At 40.1% G+C, this 16,404-nt stretch overlaps 1 protein-coding gene across 1 annotated transcript in view; it reads right to left on the bottom strand.

Annotated features, from left to right (window-relative positions):
- Positions 1 to 915: 915 nt before the first annotated feature.
- LOC131229776 (glycerophosphodiester phosphodiesterase GDPD6-like) overlaps positions 916 to 16,404 on the bottom strand; it is an 89,822-nt gene continuing 74,333 nt past the window's right edge. Inside the window, exon 8 of the mRNA XM_058225789.1 lies at positions 916 to 1,418. Within this exon, the coding sequence (XP_058081772.1) occupies positions 1,176 to 1,418 (243 nt within the window). The 3' untranslated portion in view covers positions 916 to 1,175. The remainder of the gene's footprint in view (positions 1,419 to 16,404) is intronic.

Raw genomic sequence — 16,404 nt, 5'->3', positions numbered from 1 at the left:
AAAAAAAAGGTGATCCCTTCTCTTTATCTGCACAACTGCTACATGAAGATGTTTGAATGGCTCTACTGATAATAAATGAATGCATGGAAGGAGTTTCAAACATGCACATGAATGGAAGCATCATTACCAACTCACCATGCACCTCATCTAGTAATTCACTGTTTTTTTAATACTAATCCATATTTCAAATATCAATTATTAATTTAAACACTTAATTATCAAATATTGAGTCAACTCGAGCCAGATCTTTGAGTCAACCCAACTCTTGGATATCAAGCCAAGTTTTTACATTTTTGAACTATGATTTGATTAGAAAAAGCAGGACATAGAACCTACCCTAGGACCTACCCTAGGAAGTTTCCATTTTTCTGCTGCTCCAAGTGTACACAGATGAAAGGGCTTTGTTTGAGTCATGAGAAAAGGTTCGAGTCAGTTGAGAAGTTTTTTATTTTTATTAAATTTACTGCTTAGAGAAAGCTACAAATTTGGAGTTCATGCTTATAAAAGTCATCTGAAAGGGCTTTGTAAACATACTTTACATAGACTTTTTTTTTTTATCAATAATATCAATTTCATCTCTTGATTTTAGAGATTTCACTCTCCTTGTAGATTCAAGGGTCATTCTTGGGGGAAAAAAAAAAAGAAGAAGAAGAAGAAGAAGAGCCTGCGTTGATTTCATTGGCTGCCAAGGTATTCCATAATGGCAACAGTAGCCATAACAACTTCCACAGTTACTTTTACGATATGGGTCGTAACAGCTGTTACGGTCTCTTTTTTTATGGAAGAAAAAACCCGAAAAATCTATATCTGCCCTGTAATATTGAAAAAATAATAATCCAAAAAACCTATATTTGCCCCATAACTAACCATTACAAGGCTGCTACAGCCTTTACAGGGGGCGTGATGGGCCATTAATGGCGGTTAAAGGTTATTTTTTCCATAATGGTTGTTACGAGTGTTACAGATGTACCGGTTGCCACCGTTACCTTTATGGCCCCGTAACAGCCTTTACAGCACACCATGTTGGCCACCAATCTGGCAGTTAGAATCATCCAATGATAAGATATATTGATTGATGGGCTGTCCACCTGATGGATGATCTCACAACTTCTAAAGAAGTGAAATGAAAATTGAACACAATCTTACATAAAAACACAATGCTTGGAAGATATCCCTCACTTATTTTTGTAGGAAGAGATCATCTTTGCAATCTTGTGCAATAGCTTCGACGCATTTTTATCATCCCTCGCCGAGAACGGCATGGTCCACTCCTGAAAATTGTTGAGGCTTCCGGTGAAATCTGTGAAAAGGCCATCTACTCCAATGGTGTTTATCCAATAGTCATATTCTTTATATGGGTCCTGACAGAAATTCCAGTGCAAGAACTTGTATTCATTCCTGTATGTGTATGGGTGCACCTGAATCAATAGACATGGGAGAATAATAAGAACTCTGTTTAAACTCTTAGATATAAGCACCATGGATTTTGAAAGAACAGAACTATAAACAAAAACAAATAACTCAATGTGAGAATGACAGATAGGAAGCCAAGTCCAAAGGCATTGGACATGTGATTTGATGCATGAGTGTATGGAGGCTTTTCAAAGAGAGGAGTTACAAGCACTGAAACAAATATCACCGAGATTTTGAAAATCTCGCGATAATATCGCAAAAAATAGTAAATCATTTACAGGAATTTGTTATATAAATATATGTTTATTTTAAATTTATTTAACAATTTATAAAGCATATCTAAAAGAGAAATGCTCCACTGCTCTCAGAGCACTACTATAAGTTATAGTGCTCCTAGTTGCACTGGAACACTTGGACTATATAATACATTGATCTAGACTGTTCGCTAGGTCCAACGCACATTTAATGGGCATCCATGCAAGCATCATACCAATTTGACGAATGTTAACCATTCAATCAGTGCTCTTTAATCTACGGGGTCGTTTGGCACCGTGGATTTGAGGGGGTTTGAGGGGATTTGAGGGGGTTTCAAATCCCCTGGTTGTTTGGCAGCATAAAGTAACTGGGGGTTTCAAATCCAGGGGGTTTCAAATCCCCTCTTTGAGGGGATTTGAAATCCACGGTGAGAGCATGGATTACACCTAAAACCATTTCAATAGTTGCAGGTGTAACATGTGTCACTATACTATCATTCTATTGGGCACATGGCCCACTAATGATGATCAGCACCGTCCAAACATTGTCCATGTAAATCAGCACCGTCCAAACATTGTCCACGTAAATCAACAATTAAAAATCGTTGGTTAGTCACTCAGACATGACCTTGTGCTTGTGGCCCATCCGAGACTTGAAATTTCATCATTTTTGGGCAAAGCATATATTTCAGCGGGCTTATCATAACCATTGTCTCAAAAATTACATATCTCACTAATTAGAGATATTAAAGTTGATTTAGTAATTAAATTCAAACCCCTATAAATATATCATGCATAGCAACTTTTGGATTAAAGTTGATTCACACTCCAGAGTGCCAAACACACTGGGAGGATTTCAAATCCTGGGGGTTCCGAATCCAGGGGTTCCAAATCCACGCTCCCAAACAGGCCCTAAGATTATTTACACAAAAATAGGATTAATCAACAGTTTTATCCATCCGTTTGTTAGAGAGCATCATGGATTGCTTTCCATTGTAAAGAATCACTTTTGTTTGGCAATCGTAGCCATCCTATCTATGTCTTAGAAGGATGGGCCAAATCAAGGATGGACTGAATCATTTGATCAGTGTCTTTTTTGCATGAGCCTTAGAAATGTGTTTGGATTTAATAGACAGTGCAGATCAATTGATTAAACCGTCTAACTGAACAGAAGCAACTAGGAGCACTATAACTTACAGTGCTCTGAGACCACCGGAGCATTTCTATATTTAAAAATATATCTATTTTTGGATAGATTATCCTGATAATATCCTGATAAAAATCTCAAAATCGGAAAATCTCCTGAGAAATTTCCAGGCTGAGAAATTGCCAAGAATGAGTTTTTTCAAGATATGAATAGTATCCTCAGCCCTTTTTGAGTTCATAGAAGTGAGCCCACATTAGGTAATCCAGATTGTTGATATCATGGGCCACACTTTTAGAACATAAGGCTGGCAATGGGTACCCAGAACTGCGTTATCCAGCAGACCTGATCCGCATTGAAACACATCCGGGTCTATTTTGAGACCCAGTTTTAGGAATTGGGTGGGGTTGGGTCTACAATATCAGACCTGTTTAAAAATCGGTCAGGTTGGGTCTGTACCATATCAGTGTGGTATTTTTAATTCTATGTATTATTTATGTTGTTGACTATAGAGAGTTTTGCTAATCAGTCGATCATGTACATGGGACCACATCTAAACACTGTTTATACACCAAATTGGCACATGTACAAATTCAATACATCCCTCAGATGGGTCCTACCATGCACATTCATTTAACCAAAAATCGAAGCTGTCCACTGATCAGGTCGTTGCTTCATGGTCTGGTATATCCAAGGTATTTCAATAATGCTAATGGAGGCTGTAACGGCCGTTGCAGCCCTACAGCGGTAAATAAATAAATAAAGGAAGGAAGAAAATATATCGGCCCTGTATCAGACCGTTACACCCCCGTAGCAGTCCCATATCACTCATGAAGGACCATTTTTATATTTTTTTTTTATTTTTCAGAAACGGATGTTACAACCCTCTATCGCATAATGGCTCCCACTGTTACAATTACCAGTGTTCGAAGTATCAGTATCGCTACAAGTTTCGTTGGCCAGGGATACGGAAACAATATTGATATCGCCGATAATATTGCTGATAACCGGAAATTCGGGGAAACATGGGAAAAACAGTGAAATTTTCAGAGAAACTTCAGGAGATGTTAAAATGTACATATTTGCATATTTAGAAATAAAAAAATTGCAAAAATAATGCATACATAACAAGTTTCCATTTAATGGGGCTTTAAAAGCATGTGTTGTTGTAAGAAATCAGTCCAACCATCCCATCTGACCTATTTAACTATCCAACCTTCCATCCAAACATCCATCGATATTGCAAAATATCAACAACACATGATATTTCACCAAGAAATCATCAACGATTGGAAAGGAAACGAAAGATTGTGGTCTCTAAATCGCACATGTTGCGATATCAATAATATCCAGATATTATCAATGACAAATTGAACACTACATACAACCATGTGGCCATGAAAAAAATTTTGAAATAAATTTTTTTCTAATAAACAAAATTTTGATGATATCAATACATTGGCAATATTATTGAAATATGGTTGATACACTTATGATACAAGCATTACCTAGAATTTACATAGTCCAAAATATTGGCGATATTGATGCATTGGCAATACAAGCGACACTTACAATTTACATAGTTGAAAATATTGGCGACTACATTAGCGATATTGATACGTTGGCGATACTTAGAAATTCATTGCTAATACTTGGAATTTCTGATACTACCAGCGTTATCGGTATCGCTAAGCTGGAGATAAAGATAATATCGGAGATAATTCGAACATTGATAGTTACATAGCGACTGTTATGCAACTGTTTTTGAACACCATGACTATATTTTTCTCCCTCTCATTCAATACTCTTTATGTGTGTGGATTTTGAGGAACTAGATGCGGCACTTATTATGTCTTTGTAGGATATAGACGCCCTCTTTTTTTCATAATTCACTACCTTCTTCTTTTTTTGTTTTTGTAGAATGTCATATTTTGAAAAGTGGGTACGTGAATGGGAATCCACCCCGTCCCAATTGTGGGCCTGATTGTGGATGGGGTATAGGCCTGAAATTTACAGTGATCAGAAGATCTTAAGCATTCACCATATGGTTTTACTTCTTAAATTTGGACTGCTGGCTTTTTTCTCATCTTTTTTGTTTTTTTTGTTCCATTCCATCATCCATTTGACGGCCACCAATCGGATATCTAAGATCATTCGATTTGTTTGATTATAGACGGTAGGCCATCAAAGTAGGACGCTAGGACCCATTGTGTGGTCCATTCCAATCCTCTATGCCTAATGCCACGTACGAGGTCGGTGGAGACCTCTTTGTCATATCATTTGCCTGCTTTCCATTTGTGATGGGGACATCACGCGCACACGTGCACGCACGCTGCCCCTTACGCACGTACGCTAGAAGGAGGACCCCACCGTTGTTCTGGATCGATGACGACGTCTAGGGAGGGCCTCCTAGTTAGGAGACGAAGTTTTGATTTAAAAAAGTGGGCCCGACAGCCAAGAAAAGCCCACCATAAGATCTCATGATCGTAGCCCACAAGTCGGATTGATATCATACTTTAGGTCTTGCTTATTGATATGATTTAGAACATCATGAACGATTTAGATTTCTTTGTTTGGTTTTTATTTTAGTTTACTTCATCGCCAAGTAATAGGTTGCGCACATGGTGCGAGTTTTGGGGTATAGGGTTTTCCTATAAATAGACACCCTTTGTAGCTCCTTTAATTTGATTGAAGATTAATAAAAATTTTGCGTTTTCCTACTCTCTGAGTTGTGAAGCCTAATTGGGTGTGAAGCCCTCCCTTCATCGAAGGGTTAACTACTGTGGTGCGAAGCCACATCTATCACGATTCGCCCCATCCATCGCCATCTCTACTACACATCTTCTACCATCCATTCTTCTCATCTCACTCCATCATCTACACTTCGAATCAATCATCTATTGCAGTAATTCTCCTCCCCACAGCAGAATTTCAGAATCTGGCCCTACAGGAGGGTTGAAACTTCGGCGAAGCACCACGCACAAACCGTACATTGGATCGAGCTAAGATTTGGGGGTTTTGGAGTCCATCCCTGGCCGACCAAGGCCAAGGTGGCCTTTTTCTAAATAGTGGGCCCCACAAATGTGTGGCCGAGATCACACGCACGTGCATCTGGGCCATTATTGTTGTCCACGAGTGCGGTACTTCTCTGGTTCGTCTCTCTCCTCTCTTTAACTCCGCTTTCACCCAAAATCCCTAAACCTAACCCTAAATTACTCAAATCTCCAATTTTATGCCTCTTTTCTTACCCTAGGGTTCCCCGAATTGAAATTTCTGAATCCCTTGGATTATGGACTAATTACCATGCACGTGTGGATGATTATTTCTTATATTTGAGTATCGTTTGGTTCATAATTTTTATTGATCCAGCCCTATCATGTGTAGGCCTGGACCCGCATAGATTCCCCTTAATTGAATGTTTGGACTTTCATGTGGGATATTGAATTTGTGTAATTGTTTCTGAACTAACATGATCTTAAGCCTGAAATCTCGCATAGCATATTTAATTTCCATGTCCTGCATCAAATTTGGTATCAAAGCCTAGGGTTCTTGTAGGGGAATTCATTACATGTTTAGGGTTTGGTTGTTTATGTCCATTACGCATCAATTATCATCATATATGGTTGTTTAGGGGTCCATAAACCCTGACATAAGCTGCTGAAATTTTCTGTTATCCCCTTATTTGAATTATTTTAGAAATTAACTTGGTTTTCTATTTCTAGGTTTAGAAACTTTCCTTTTCCATTTTTTAGAAACTTTCTTAATCTGTTTTTAGAAACTAATTTCCTTTCCTGTTTCTTTTTTATAAACTAGTTTACTTTCCTTTTTCTTTTTTAGAAACTAACTTACTTTTTATTTTTAGAAACTTTCCTTTTTCTTTTTCTTTAGAAACTAGGTTGTTTTTTTTAGAAACTTTTCTAATTTGTTTTGTTTAGAAGCTTTCCTAATTTGTTTCTTTAGAAACTTTCCTAATTTGTTTTTAGAAACTTTCTTTTTTCGTTTTTAGAAACTAAGTTGTTTCTTTTTTTAAAAAAATCTTATATTTTTGACAACTATATTGCTGAATTTTGGCTTGCACCGTACACTAAACATGGAGCAACTGCTAAAGTCATTAAACAAACCGTCCCAGTAGATCGAGACTTTGGGTAAGCGCTAGGAACAACATATAGACCAACGCTTTGATCAATTTGAAGTGCGCATTACCCAACTAAAGGCTTCCGCCGGGACAAACCTCACCATTGGGATGGATGTCCAATCTCAAGAAGGTGGCCAGGAGGATAGACCAATGAATGGAGTTGGCCAAGGAATCAGTTATGGGCATGCACCCGTGCACCCACCCCATGAGGGACATCAAAACCACTATTTTGAGGGGTACAACATGTGTGGACTTGTGGCTAGAGAGATTGCACCAGAGGCCAGTGTAGAGTTACCCACTGAGGCCATTCCGGTAATGGATGAGTTACGTGATGTTTTTCCTGATGATCTACCAGATGAGTCTCCTCCTAGGAGGGATATAGAGCACACCAGAACATGAGACACCGTAATACCTACAGCCGAATTTGCGTTTAATAGTTCTTTCGATAGGTCCACAGGTCTCGGTCCTTATTAAGTCGTTACTAGTTATAAACCTAGGAAATCTATTGATCTTGTCCCTATGTCACTGTTCCATATGCCGTCAGAGCCTGCGGAGTCTTTTACACATTACATTCATTCATGGCATCAAGAAATCAGGCAGAAGATCACTACTAGTAATGAACATTATAAATTTTATGTAGACCAGCATAAATGTTTCAAAGAATTCAATATTGAGGACTCTGTGATAGTCCGCATCAGGCCCAAGCAGTATCCTCTAGGGGCCGTTCGTAAGTTACATGCACGTAGCGCTGGACCCTTCAAAATTATAAAACGAAACGGTCTCAATGTGTATGAGGTAGATCTTCTATCTTCTATGAGAATTAGTTCCACATTCAATGTGGAGGATCTAGTTACTTTTCAGGGGACCACTGATACTTTGTCTGACCCTTCGCCCACCCATCCTGATTCTCCAGATTTATCCCTTGATCCATTGCCCCCTCCCGACCCATCTTCCCAGCCCCTACGTCCCGTACCTACCCCTCCCAACCCATCTTCCCAGTCTCTACGTCCCATACATATTTGTCCCGACTCATTTTCTCAGCCTCTACCTCTCATATCTACTCTTCCTGACCTTTCTTCCCAACCTATGCCTCCCATACCTAACCTTCACATACCCAGAGAGGAAATAGAGGATATTCTGAACCATCAGATAGTTTTAACATCAGACGGCAGGTTTCAGAAGTACCTGGTTAAATGAAAGTCACGTCCAGCTTCAGACGGCACATGGCTTACTGAGGAGGAGCTTCAGAGACTTGGTCCTGACATCCCAGAGTGGTTCAGGAGTTTTATTTCGCCAATGGCAAAATCTTCGCAGCAGGGGAGAATTGATGGGGACATCATGCGCACACGCGCACACATGCCGCCCCTTACGCATGTACGCCAGAAGGAAGACACCACCGTCAATCTGGATCGATGACGACATCCAGGGAGGGCCTCCTAGTTAGGAGACGATGTTTTGATTCAAAAGAGTGGGCCCGACAGTCAAAAAAAGCCCACCATGAGATCTTATGATCGTGGCCCACTAGTCGGATTAATCTCATACTTTAAGTCTTGCTTATTGATATGATTTAGAACATCATGAACGCTTTAGATTTCTTTATTTGATTTTTATTTTAATTTACTTCATCGCCAAGTAATAGGTTGCGCACATGGTGCGAGTTTTAGGGTATAGGGTTTTCCTATAAATAGGCACCCCTTGTAGCTCTTTTGATTTGATTGAAGATTAATAAAAATTCTACGTTTTCCTACTCTCTGAGTTGTGAAGCCTAATTGGGTGCGAAGCCCTCTCTTCATCGAAGGGTTAACTACCGTGGTGCGAAGCCACATCTATCCTGATTCGCTCCATCCATCGCCATCTCTACTACCCATCTTCTACCATCCATTCTTCTCATCTCACTCCATCTACACTTCAAATCAATCATCTAGCAATTCTCCTCCCCACAGCAGAATTTCAGAATCTAGCCCTACAAGAGGGCTGAAACTTCGGTGGAGCACCACGCACAAACCGTACATCGGATCGAGCAGAGAGTTGGAGGTTTTAGAGTCCATCCCTGGCCGACCAGGGCCAAGGTGGCCTTTTGGCCTTTTTCTGAATAGTGGGCCCCACACACGTGCGGCCGAGATCACACGCACGTGCATCTGGGCCATTATTGTTGTCCACGCATGCGGTACTTCTCTGGTTCGTATCTCTCCTCTCTTTAACTCCGCTTTCACCCAAAATCCCTAAACCTAACTCTAAATTACTCAAATCTCTAATTTTATGCCTCTTTTCTTACCCTAGGGTTCCCCGAATTGAAATTTCTGAATCCCTTGGATTATGGACTAATTACTATGCACGTGTGGATGATTATTTCTTATATTTGAGTATCGTTTGGTTCATAATTTTTATTGATCCAGCCCTATCATGTGTAGGCCTGGACCCGCATAGATTCCCCTTAATTGAATGTTTGGACTTTCATGTGGGATATAGAATTTGTGTAATTGTTTCTGAACTAACTTGATCTTAATCCTGAAATCTCGCATATCATATTTAATTTCCATGTCCTGCATCAAATTTGGTATCAAAGCCTAGGGTTCTTGTAGGGGAATTCATTACATGTTTAGGGTTTGGTTGCTTATGTCCATTACGCATCAATTCTCATCATATATGATTGTTTAGAGGTCCATAAACCCTGACATAAGTTGCTGAAATTTTCTGTCATCCCCTTATTTGAATTATTTTAGAAATTAACTTAGTTTTCTATTTCTAGGTTTAAAAACTTTCCTTTTCTGTTTTTTAGAAACTTTCTTAATCTGTTTTTAGAAACTAATTTCCTTTCCTTTTTCTTTTTTAGAAACTAGTTTACTTTCCTTTTTCTTTTTTAGAAACTAACTTACTTTTTATTTTTAAAAACTTTCCTTTTTCTTTTTCTTTAGAAACTAGGTTGTTTTTTTTTAGAAACTTTTCTAATTTGTTTTTTTTTTTAGAAGCTTTCCTAATTTGTTTCTTTAGAAACTTTCCTAATTTGTTTTTAAAAACTTTCCTTTTTCGTTTTTAGAAACTAGGTTGTTTCTTTTTTTTAAAAAAAAAAAATCTTATATTTTTGACAACTATATTGCTGAATTTTGGCTTGCACCCTGCACTAAACATGGAGCAACTACTAGAGTCATTAAACAAACTGTCCCAGTAGATCGAGACTTTGGGTAAGCGCTGGGAACAACATATATACCAACGCTTTAATCAATTTGAAATGCGCATTACCCAACTAAAGGCCTCCGCCGGGACAAACCCCACCATTGGGATGGATGTCCAATCTCAAGCAAGTGGCCAGGAGGATAGACCAATGAATGGAGTTGGCCAAGGAATCAGTTATGGGCGTGCACCCGTGCACCCACCCCATGAGGGACATCAAGACCACTATTTTGAGGGGTACAACATGTGCGGTCTTATGGCTGGAGAGAATGCACCAGAGGCCAGTGTAGAGTTACCCACTAAGGCCATTCTGGTAGTAGATGAGTTACGTGATGTTTTTCCTGATGATCTACCGGATGAGTCTCCTCCTAGGAGGGGATATAGAGCACACCAGAACATGAGACACCGTAATACCTATAGCCGAGTTTGCGTTTAATAGTTCTTTCGATAGGTCCACAGGTCTCAATCCATATTAAGTCGTTACTGGTTATAAACCTGGGAAATCTATTGATCTTGTCCCTATGTCACTGTTCCATAGGCTGTCAGAGCCTGCAGAGTCTTTTGCGCATCACATTCACTCATGGCATCAAGAAATCAGGCAGAAGATCACTACTAGTAATGAACATTATAAATTTTCTGCAGACCAGCATAAATGTTTCAAAGAATTCAATATTGAGGACTCTATGATAGTTCGCATCAAGCCAAAGCAGTATCCTCCGGAGGCCGTTCGTAAGTTACACGCACGTAGCGCTGGACCCTTCAAAATTATAAAACGAAACGATCTCAATGTGTATGAGGTAAATCTTCCACCTTCTATGAGAATTAGTTCCGCATTCAATGTGGAGGATCTAGTTACTTTTCATGGGACCACTGATACTTTGTCCGACCCTTCGCCCACTCATCCTGATTCCCCAGATTTATCCCTTGATCCATGGCCCCCTCCCAACCCATCTTCACAGCCCCTACGTCCCGTACCTACCCCTCCCGACCCATCTTCCTAGCCTCTACGTCCCATACCTATCCATCCCGACTCATTTTTTCAGCCTCTACCTCCCATATCTACTCTTCCTAACCTTTCTTCACAGCCTCTGCCTCCCATGCCTAACCTTCACACACCCAGAGAGGAAATAGAGGATATCTTGGACCATCAGATAGTTTCAACGTCGGACAGCGGGTTTCAGAAGTACCTGGTTAAATGGAAGTCACGCCCAGCTTCAGACGGCACGTGGCTTACTGAGGAGCTTCAGAGACTTAGTCCTGACATCCTAAAGCAGTTCAGGAGTTTTATTTCGCCAATGGCGAAATCTTCGCAGCCGGGGAGAATTGATGGGGACATCATGTGCACACGCGCACGCGCGTCCCTCCTTACGCACATACGCCAGGAGGACCCCACCGTCGATCTAGATTGATGACGACGTCCAGGGAGAGCCTCCTAGTTAGGAGACGAAGTTTTGATTCAAAAGAGTGGGCCCGACAGTCAAGAAAAGCCCACCATGAGATCTCATGATCGTGGCCCACTAGTCGGATTGATCTCATACTTTAGGTCTTACTTATTGATATGATTTAGAACATCATGAATGCTTTAGATTTCTTTGTTTGGTTTTTATTTTAGTTTACTTCATCGCCAAGTAATAGGTTGCGCACATGGTGTGAGTTTTGGGGTATAGGGTTTTCCTATAAATAGGCACCCTTTTTAGCTCTTTTAATTTGATTGAAGATTAACAAAAATTCTACGTTGTCCTACTCTCTGAGTTGTGAAGCCTAATTGGGTGCGAAGCCCTCCCTTCATCGAAGGGTTAACTACCGTGGTGCGAAGCCACATCTATCCCGATACGCTCCATCCATCGCCATCTCTACTACCTATCTTCTACCATCCATTCTTCTTATCTTACTCCATCATCTACACTTCGAATCAATCATCTATTGCAGCAATTCTCCTTCCCACAACAGAATTTCAGAATCTGGCCCTACAGGAGGGCTAAAACTTCGGCGGAGCACCACGCACAAACTGTCATCTGATCGAGCTGAGATTTGGGGATTTTGGAGTCCATCCCTGGCCGACCAGGGCCAAGGTGGCCTTTTTCTGAATAGTGGGCCCCATACACGTGCAGTCGAGATCACACGCACGTGCATCTGGGACATTATTATTGTCCACGCGTGCGGTACTTCTCTGGTTCGTCTCTCTCCTCTCTTTAACTCCGCTTTCACCCAAAATCCCTAAACCTAACCATAAATTACTCAAATCTCCAATTTTATGCCTCTTTTCTTACCTTAGGGTTCCCCGAATTGGAATTTCTGAATCCCTTGGATTATGGACTAATTACTATACACGTGTAGATGATTATTTCTTATATTTGAGTATCGTTTGGTTCATAATTTTTATTGATCCAACCCTATCATGTGTAGGCCTGGACCCGCATAGATTTCCCTTAATTGAATGTTTGGACTTTCATGTGGGATTTGGAATTTGTGTAATTGTTTCTGAACTAACGTGATCTTAAGCCTGAAATCTCGCATATCATATTTAATTTCCATGTCCTGCATCAATTTGCCACTAAACACCACAGAAACACCCCAATGAATGGCTCCGGGTATTGGTGGGACACCCAATAGAGATCGATCACAATTTTTATGAATAATGGTGTTACCACCCTTAACTCTCTCATTCTTTTAAGGCTGTCAATGGTTAAGATCGTTAAAATTATGATTTTCAACATTTTGTGTTGTCCAAAACCCAAACCTAAACTAGACCCGGCCTACACCCGAGTCCCAGCAAGAAACCCTACTAGCTCTGGATCTAGAATCTCAAATAGAGTACCTGGATCTAGTGGGACCTGACCCCACAGGACCCAGGGCCGAAACTGGGTGGGAATGGGCACACTTTGACCTGAACTGAACCTAACCTGTTGACAGCCCTATTAGAACATGCCCCAAAATCTGAGGGACATTGGCCAATGACCTGAGCTAGAGAACCATATTATGCCTCATAAAAAGATTGGAACTAGGATTCTTGATGTATATTTATTTCCAATGAGCATCAGCTTCTTTATATGAACTGTTATATGTTAATGGTCCAGCGGCCCCTTGGGCTTTTTGGGCTTTCAATATGGATGTTTGGATTCTGTTTTAGGCCCATAGTTAAATCCCTCTTTAAGTCACTTAAGAAAGAGGAGTATTGTTGCAATCTCCAGCAATTTCCACCTCCTCTCTCTTCTCTCTTTCTTCTTCTTATTTTCATCTCTATTTTCTCTTCAATTCGTTTTTATGAATCTAAATGGTATTAAAGCACATTTGGGTGTGATTCGGACTCCAAATCTTCTCCATTCAACTCTCTAAACTCTACATCAAGTATTGGGAACCCCCAAAACCCTAGTGTGTTGATTACACCTCAAGACAATAGGTATTTCTCATTTTTTTTCATTTTCTACATTCTTCATCAACTAAATGGAACCACTCACAAAGGGAGCGTAGGAGCCCGGTTTGAAAGGTGAAGGCTTGCTGATTTTTCCATAAAGATGACGTTAAAGTGGTTTTTCTCCATTATTGTTTGTTGCAAGGTTTTTTATACTCCATGCTATCCATGACATAGTTTTAACATGCAAGCTAATGGTTGCATGAGTACTAGATAATGGAGGGTTGGAAACTCATATTTGTTATTGCCGTGGAGTGTAGTTGTGTGTAAATCTGATCATAGATCAGTGTTTTTCTGTATAAGTTGGAGAAAATTATTTCCAAGGTGGTTGCGGACCCAAAAAGTGTGCTAATTGATCTCTCATCACTGGGAAGAATTCCTAGTTCTTTGTTTGATGCCTCAATAACATCCATAAAACTAAACGGAAAAATTACTTACTCTGGGCTAAGTCCATTGAGGTATTTCTTTTAGCCTGAGAGAATGATCAATTCCTCACAGGACACAAGCCAGAGGAACTTAGTTGTGGAATAACATGGAACCTGAAGTTAGTTCCAACTTGTTCTTAAATACCTCGAAAAATGTGTGGATACCGTGGAAAAGATGTACTCTTCTTAACAGAACATATCTCTCAAGTGAATTAGTAATATGAGGAGATTTTCTCTTTCCAGAAGAGAGATAAATCTATTGGTTGCCAAATTGACCGGTATGTAGGAAGAACTCTCCCATCTATCATCCCATTACTTCAAATGTAACTCGTATGAAGAAGCAGATGGAAGACATGAAAGCTCTGAATCTCTTGTCCATCCTTCTAAAAGAATATCAGTCTACTAACGATCAAATTTTGAGTGGTACATCAATCCCTTCAGTTGCAGAGGCCTACGCAAAACTTCAAAGAGTCTTTATTGGAAATGAATTTGACAATGCTCGTGATACTAATTCTGATAAGTTTGTATTGGCTACTTCCTCTGGATACACTAGTATATGTGGAAGTTGTGGTGGATGGACCGGTTGTGGTGTTTTTTTTTTTTTTGGTAGAGGTGGTAGGATGCCCGGGGGAGGTAGAGGTGGCCACGGTGATTGAGGAGATCATGTATGTACTCATTGTGGCCTAATGTATCACTCTGTGAACTTTTTTTGGGATATCCATGGGAGGCCTCCAAAGGCCAATCAAGATTTTGTAGTTGATGATGTTTTTGTTGATGGTAGACCCACTACTTTTACTTCACCGAATGTTGGTGGTCATCAAATTAATGTCACATTATCACGAAAACAATATGCGCGGTAACTTCCTCTTCTACAACCACTTTAGCCCATTCAAGTAAATCGCGTCTCTTGTCATATCATCCCTCTGCCCGAATAATCGATTATGCGGTATCTGATCACATTTCTGGTACTTATAATCCGTTTTCCTCCATTGATCATGTTTTGTCTAATATATCTGTTATGCTAGCTGATGATACCTCATCCAACGTTGTTGGACTTGGTACTGCTTAGCCAAATGCGTATGTGTCCTTATCATTTGTCTTGTATGCTCCCAAATTTCCTTTTAATCTTTTATTTGTAAGTAAACTAATAAAATCTCTAAATTGTTTTGTTAGCTTCTTTCCTTCTCATTGTATTTTTCAGGACCTCGACACGAGCAAGATGATTGATGGAAGTCGTAAAAGAAATAGTCTGCACTATTTGGAGAGAGAATCAGTAGGTGTTGCCGTTCTTCTTAAGGGTCTTGCAATTTAATGGTATCATGTTTGGGCTTCCCTCTCTCCAGAAGCTACTGACTCCCATTCCATTTCTTCCAAATGTTTTAAGTTTGCAATGAGAATGTGCGAAATGAGTAAACATCATCGAGTCCATTTTCCTTCTAGTGTTGAAGATAGGAGTTGTTATGGGAAAAATCAAACTAACCAGCCATATAAGACACGTGGCGAAGAACCAGCAGAGCAACCTACCCCAGCCACCGATGTGTTTACCACCGAAGAAGCCGAGCTGGGCTCCGATAAAGGACCCGCCTGCCGAGTTGAGAACCTGTCAAGCTCGGAGCTCGGCAATAAGGCTCAACTGACCTGATCATCTTGACAAAGCTATCGTACCAATCTCGACCTCAATTACTGACCCCAACCTCGGAACAGAAATGTCCGGAGAAAATCTCGTGTCTTACGAAGATAGGATTGACCCAACAGATCTTAATCTAAAAATCACGACAATCAAGGCAAAATCAGAGATATTCCTGAAAGCAAATTCTTACCCCCAATACGGGCCCTTCAGCGTATCTGACAGATCCACTACGATACGTGGATTGCCTAGAGTACCTATAAATATACCCTCCATATTGGGTAAAAGGAACGCACAAAAATCCTGGCTCTAACCACATCTACTCTAAGTATTTTACTTAGGCATCGGAGGGTCCCCGGCCACAACTGGAGCCCCCATTGTTGATTGTTCTTTAATGGTGCAGGTACTCGAGAGCCTACGAGTAGAGCCGTGGGTTCAACCAAAGTTGAGCTATAACAGGAGTGATGCCCCTTTTAGATTAGTTCATTGTAAGTGTGGGGATCAGCTCAAGTTCTCGATTTGTTTGGTTTTAAGTATTATGTTGTTTTTTTATTGATGGTTATTCTGGAATGACTTGATTATATCTTATGAAATGGGGGTCAGAAGTCTTTCCTATATTTTAGAACTTTCATAGTAACATAAGAACATAGTTTAGTATAAATTTGTGTTTAGATCAGATAATGCTTTAGAATTCATGTCTTATGATTTTCGATCTTATTTGGTCAGGATATTATTCATCGAACCTCTTGTACTCATACACCCTAACAAAATGGGGTGGTAAAGCGCATGAATAGGCATCGGATTGAACTTACTTGTGCTTACT

Source organism: Magnolia sinica, chromosome 16, assembly GCF_029962835.1.
Source record: "Magnolia sinica isolate HGM2019 chromosome 16, MsV1, whole genome shotgun sequence".
Classification (NCBI taxonomy): domain Eukaryota; kingdom Viridiplantae; phylum Streptophyta; class Magnoliopsida; order Magnoliales; family Magnoliaceae; genus Magnolia; species Magnolia sinica.
The sequence above is the reverse complement of the archived record's forward strand: the minus strand, read 5'-3'. Positions and strand labels throughout refer to the sequence as shown.